Source organism: Oryctolagus cuniculus, chromosome 1 (genome assembly GCF_051225735.1).
Source record: "Oryctolagus cuniculus isolate XC-2025 breed Fujian yellow rabbit chromosome 1, ASM5122573v1, whole genome shotgun sequence".
Lineage (NCBI taxonomy): Eukaryota > Metazoa > Chordata > Mammalia > Lagomorpha > Leporidae > Oryctolagus > Oryctolagus cuniculus.
In genome coordinates this window covers 59,733,465-59,739,892 of record NC_142867.1, presented here as the reverse complement: position 1 = coordinate 59,739,892, position 6,428 = coordinate 59,733,465, and the positions used below count along the sequence as shown (strand labels likewise).

General features: G+C 38.6%; 1 protein-coding gene across 1 annotated transcript; it reads right to left on the bottom strand.

Moving 5' to 3' along the window:
* Positions 1-4,676: 4,676 nt before the first annotated feature.
* LOC100352230 (olfactory receptor 2D3-like) lies at positions 4,677-5,600 on the bottom strand. The gene has a single exon (XM_002724178.4). It carries the CDS (start codon positions 5,598-5,600, stop codon positions 4,677-4,679), a length of 924 nt encoding a protein of 307 aa, XP_002724224.4.
* Between the last annotated feature and the right edge of the window lie 828 nt (positions 5,601-6,428).

Below are 6,428 nucleotides of genomic sequence, written 5' to 3'. Positions count from 1 at the left end.
CATCCATTGAAAATAAGTTGGTGGCAATGATTACAGGAAGTGAGAGTCTAGTGTAAACAATGCAAATGATTGACAGACTTTTTTTTTTGTCTGTGTGTATTGTTTGATGATTTTACAGTTCAGCCCAGATTTTTTAAGTAAAAAATTAAAATCATTTAAAAATGAATAAATATTTAAAATTAAAACGTGAAAAATAAAAATAGCATGCAGACAATATGAAAAGTTACAAGCAAAATCATATTTTAGTAGGTTAAAAACAAAGGCATACATTTGACAATATATCTTAAATACATGAACATGCACAAAATAAAAATTAAATAATTAAATAGAGAAATAACTGATACATACACAGCAGAAAAAGAATTGATATCCTTAACATGAATCAATCTCTTTCAAGTGAAATGATAAACTAATAACAACTAGACAAAATACAAACATTCAACCTCCACTCAGTTTCAGGTAATTTCAAAAAAATTCCTTTGCATTTCTTTGTGTGGTCTGTCTTCTGACAATTTACACAGTAAAATTTTTAAATATATTTGTTTTCAATAAAATAAAAGTTTTCACCTTTTATTCTGGGTCAAAAAAACGTTCTGCAATTCTCCCTAAATTTCACAGTAATTCACAAGTATGTCATGGCCCTTAGCGTTAACTATCCCTTAATCACCTAGAATTAGCATTAATCAAATACTTGTAAAGTTCTTTACTCACTTTTCAAGGTAGAGTTGATGTTATTCTTCACAATGTACAGATAAAGATATCCACTTCTTTTCAAGCAGTTGTTATTACCTTTTAATTACATTTACATGCTTTTTTTTCTGAAATTGGTTGCTGCTTCAAGGTAGTGTAACATATATCATGTCCTGCTATCACTGAATTTCAGTTACAACTTGACATATGGTAGAGGATTAATAAAAGTTAGTCGAATGAGTGAATAAATAGAATCTTGCTGACACTCCTCACCATGATGCTCTCTCCCCTGCTGCCTGTCCAGAAGAAGAGTGAATGAGAAGGTGGGTCTACCTTGGATGAAGAGACCTTAAACACCAGCTTTAGGATGGGAAAATCTTGACTTAAAACTCCCAGGAATGATCACGCTACATTTATGGACTCACCACAAGCCGTGTCCCAGTGAGGTAGAATTAGCTCAGAATGACAGCACAAGAGTAGGTCAGGGCTGCACACTGTTAATAAGCGTCCTCACACACAGCCTGTGTGGACATGCAGGGCTGTCTACCACAAGAAGTTCTTGACTATGACTCTGAGCTGGAGGGCTCAGAGTTCTATCTTGGTCCTGATTGCTTAGATAGACAAAAAGAAGGCCCTGAAGCAGGAGCACTGAGGGAGCAAGGGGCAGAGGGGAATCTGGCAGAGTAGCTCACAGTGCCACAGGAGAGGCAGTGCAGGGCTACAGTCCTTAGAATCACCTGGTGTTCTTGATACAGATTTAACCCTTCCTAGAGAAGGTGCAGAACAAGATTCCTGAGGAGGACCTATTCTCTCTAGAAGCCAGCTGGAAAAGAGAGAGGGCCCAACAGGGAAAGGCAAAGCCTTCCTTCCCGATGAACTATTCAAGATATCAGACTGCTTAATACGATGCCTCACCCCTGATCATCCTACCAACTCTCTACTGGGGCATTGGCATGAGGTTGGCACAGGACAGTGCATGCAATGATAGATAGATAACAGATGAAGAAGGGTGTGGGTTCTGCAGTCTGCTAATCCTTATCCAGCCAGGCAAGCTCCCCTATAGTTTGCCAAGTTTGCTGAGGGTGGGACATGATCCTGTCTGAGTCTTATTTTATCCCATCCTAAGGAGCACAATTTTGTTAGCAAACACAAACCCAAATTCACCCTCCTAGAAACCAGCATGGAGGTTTTTCCTGAAGGAAATCTACAAACCTGAGATCCTAAGAGGTGTTATAATCAAGGCATTCCCCAGAGCAATCCATGTTGTTAACTTTTTTCTAGAGTAACAGATACCCTTGGGTAAATTTAAATTTAAATCTAAAACTGAAATGCCTGGCCTATCTCATGCCAGGTACTGCACTAAAATTTCTCCAAACACCATGTGGAACTCTGAAAACCCAAATTTTTTCTGGATTTTTAAAGTGGATATTTTAATTAAAAGGATAATGTAAAATGCAGATGATATAAACAGCCCTTCCTCAGTATCTCTGGGGTGTTTAAGTACCTCCACACATACAAAAATTCATGGATGCTCTAGTCACTTGTTTGAACGGATATGGCATTTGTGTGTATAACCTACACCATCATTTCATATATTTAAGTCATCACATTATTTTAGTACCTTTAAAAGTGCATATATTTCCAATAAAATGCAATTAGTAAAGTATTTTCATCCTGTACTTGGATGAAACTGCAGTTGCAGAACCCTAGAGTAGCAAGGGCCAGTGATGTTCTTCATCATCTGATGATGCCCTCTAATCTATGAATGACCAAAGGATTAGAAACCTAGTCTGCATTTATACTCAAAATGCTCCACATGTCATCTAATATGGTAAGAAACACACGAGAGATTCATTGAGCCTTTCCAATCATCCACATTGTCGCTCAGAACAAAACTTAGTAAGGATATTCTGTTCCTTTCTCCTTTTTCATCTCTATGTCCTGTTTACCCAGCTGTTGTTCTACCGCCTCTGTTCTACCTCCCATTACTTCCACTGCAGTTTAAATCCTTACTGGGGCTTCTGCAATAGGGCTCAAGTTACTGATTATTTTCTTAAGTTCATGCTTATCCCACTGCAATCTATTTTCCATACAATACTCAACATGACCTTTCAAAGCATAATATCAAGGTGATTTTACATTGCATTTAAATAAAATCCATCTTTCTTCAAGAACCTCCAAGGCTCCAATAAGTTGAATTGTGTCACCTAAAATATATCCACCTGTTACCTCTGAATGTGACTAAATTGAAATAAATGCCTCTGCAGTTGTAATGAAGAGAAATCTCATGATGAGATCATCCTGGACTCAATGGGCTCAAAATATTATGGCATACGTTTTTATAAGAAGAAAGAAAGACACACAGACAGGGATACATCCTCAGAAGACAGCAGCAGAGATTGATACTGTTACAAGCTAAGGAACCCCAGAAGCTCCCAGGAGCTGGAAGAGTAGGGAAGCTCTCTCTTCCACAGCCTTTCAGGGGAGTGTGGTCTGAAGACGTCTTGATTGTGGGCATTTGACCTCTAAAATGATGAGAGAAAAAATTCCTGTTATGTTAACCACAGATTTTGTAGAAAAACAAAAAGACAAATGTCCCACTGATCTAGGTTCTTCCTGTTTCTGTGATATCATTCAATACCACATTCTTGTCACTCATTGGCCTCCAAACACCCCTTTCTTCCCTGTCCTGATCTCAAACACCACATTCCTATCCAAGCCACTAGACATCCTTATATCTCTCCTGAATCTCCTCCCCCAGATTACTCTTTTATTTGTTCTTTCTTTTCTAGTCAAAGCCCAACTCTTCATTATTCTGGGATATAAGACATCCTTTAACTGTGAGATGGCCTTTCCTAACAACCAGGTAAAATTAAAACTCACTTTCCTTGCTTTTTATTTTCTCATAGCACTTACTAACATCATGTACATGCTTTGCTTATTTTTATCACCATTATCTAAAATCTAAGATTTTGTGGAATTGGGCCAACTTTCAATGGTATGCATAAAATTCCTAGGAAAAACTCAACAAATATTTAGTCAATAAATGCAATGTGTAAGTCTGTACTCAATGAATAAAAGAACTCACATAAGTTGTATTATTGAAGCCAATACTATATGGTGTTATTTATTACATAAATAACTGTGATATAATTTATGGGATAAATGAAAGAAAGTTTATTATCTTTAAAACCTGAAGAAAACATTTACTCTAAAAAACATGAGAGGTTCCCAGAACATACTAACTTCGGTAACTTATTTCTTATGTGCTATATATTGGTCTAAGTCTGATGCACAGTCATTGATGATCTGGTGTCTAGCATGCAATTGAGATTTTCATTTACTCTGTTGATTCCAACTGTTTCCTATTGGTAGTCAGTTACACAATTTTATGTATGCAAGGTGATTAATGACCAGGTTTTCATTAATAATTTCAATTATATGATACATCTTTCCTATTGCACGTTTGAAAGTTCATTTATGCATGATAATTCTCTTCACCATTCCCTATGCTGAGACCATTTTGAGACCCTTTATGAAATCATGCTCATCTAAAAGCTGTTTCACATTCTCAACTTTTACTTTTTTTTTTGTTGTTGTTGACAGGGAGAGTTAGACAGTGAGAGAGGGAGACAGAGAGAAAGGTCTTCCTTCTGTTGGTTCACCCTCCAAATGGCTGCTATGGTCCGCGCTGCACCAATCTGAAGCCAGGAGCCAAGTGCTTCCTCCTGATCTCTTGTGAGGGTGCAGGGCCCAAGCACTTGGGCCATCCTCCACTGCCTACCTGGGCCACAGCAGATAGCTGGATTGGAAGAGGAGCAACCGGGACAGAACTGACGCCCCAACTGGGACTAGAACCCAGGGTGCCGGCACCGCAGGCGAAGGATTAGCCTAGTGAGACGTGGTGCCAGCCCTCAGCTTTTCCTAATGAGAGGGTGCCATCCTCTTGATTATATACAAATAAAATTATCCCTCTCTCTGTGAGGCTATCTTCTAAATAGTTTCCTACATGCCTCTTTCACATCTTTATTCCTCAGGCTATAAATGAATGGGTTCAGCATGGGTGTTATGACCGAGTAGAACACTGAGATCACCTTGTCCCCCTGATTCATTTTCTTCGCATTGGGCTGCATGTAGGTAAATATTGTTGACCCATAGAAGAAGACAACTACAATGAAATGGGAACCACAGGTAGAGAAGACTTTGAGCCTCCCCTCTCCTGACTGTATTTGAATCACAGTGGAAATGATATTCCAGTAGGAGAAAAGGATGAGAGACACAGGACCTAGGATGATTAACACACCCATTGCAAAGATGACCATTTCAGCCTTGTAAGTTTCTTCTGAAGCTAATTTCAAGAGTGCAGGAGGCTCACAAAAATAATGATTAATTACATTAAGTCCCTGATAGGGAAGGCATAAAGTGAATGTGGTATCTACCAAAGACACAAACACTCCACTAGCCCAGGCCCCCATGACCAGCAGAACACAAACCCTCTGGGTCATAATGGTGGTGTAGTGCAGGGGCTTGCAGACGGCCACATACCGATCATAAGACATCACCGCGAGAAGTGAACTCTCTGTGCATCCCATTATTAGGAAAGAAAACATCTGAATGGAGCACCCAGTAAAGGAAATGACCTTTCTCGTGGCCAGAAAGTGGAATAACATCTGGGGAACGATAGTTGTGGAGAAACAGAGATCAGTAAATGACAGATTTTTAAGGAAGAAGTACATTGGTGTATGAAGTCGAGAGTCAGCATAAATTAGGAGTATGATAAGCAGATTCCCAGACACGGTCAGCAGGTAGACAATGAGAAACAACACGAACAGTACGATCTGGGTCCGATGATCTGAAGATAGGCCCAGCAAGATGAATTCAGTCAGATAGGTTTGGTTCTCTTTGCCCATCAGTGTTTATTTCTGTCTGCAGATGAACAGAAAGAGATCAATCAAAAGTTGACTATGTTGGAGCTCCAAATCTGGAAATCCAGGTTCTCATTGGATGATTAGATGTATGTGTTTTTAGGAATTCTTATAAAAACTTAACACACTTGATTTTTTTCTAATTTTTCCATTCCTATATTTCTTCTGAAGCCTTTTGGTTGGCAGATACACCCAAACTAGAAAGATACCTTCTTGGTAATCTTTGCTGGAAGAATCCTATCATCCACAGAACGATTGTTGACCAATTTTGTGGATAATGCCAAGAAATATCTTCATATAAAATTATATGTTGTTTGTCTGAACCAAAGAAAAAGAATGCAAATATGTTATGTAGATTTCCCTATTGTTAGAAATCCCAAAGTGTATGCTGTTTTGTATTTTACTCAAATACAGCATATTTCAGCTTTAACTTCATCATTTTTGTTTCCAGTGGATTCTATATCATCCTCCAAGAAAGAAAGAAAATTTTAAGATGCTGTTTTCAATTATGTTGTAGTTCAAAGTCCTGGTCCTTCCCTAACTTCAACAGAGAAATAGCCATTGTGGTGAAGATGGTGTTAGAGTAGGGCAAGAAGGGACCTCATTGTCATGGAGCCAACGTAGTTTAAAAAACAGTGCAGACTTAAGCATCCCAATGCAGTGTGGGAGCCCTTCATGGAGACCATGTGAAGCCATGATATTTGTTTGCATTTTTGTAAGTTTCATATGGCATAACAGTGTTTGTTCTAATTCCTTCTGTCATTTGATTTACAGTCCAATCAGTTACTGTGTACATCAGTAGTAAATCAGGCA

Coding starts and splice junctions, on each gene's coding strand:
- LOC100352230 (XM_002724178.4), bottom strand. CDS start 5,600: ATGGGCAAAGAGAACCAAACCTATCTGACTGAATTCATCTTGCTGGGC.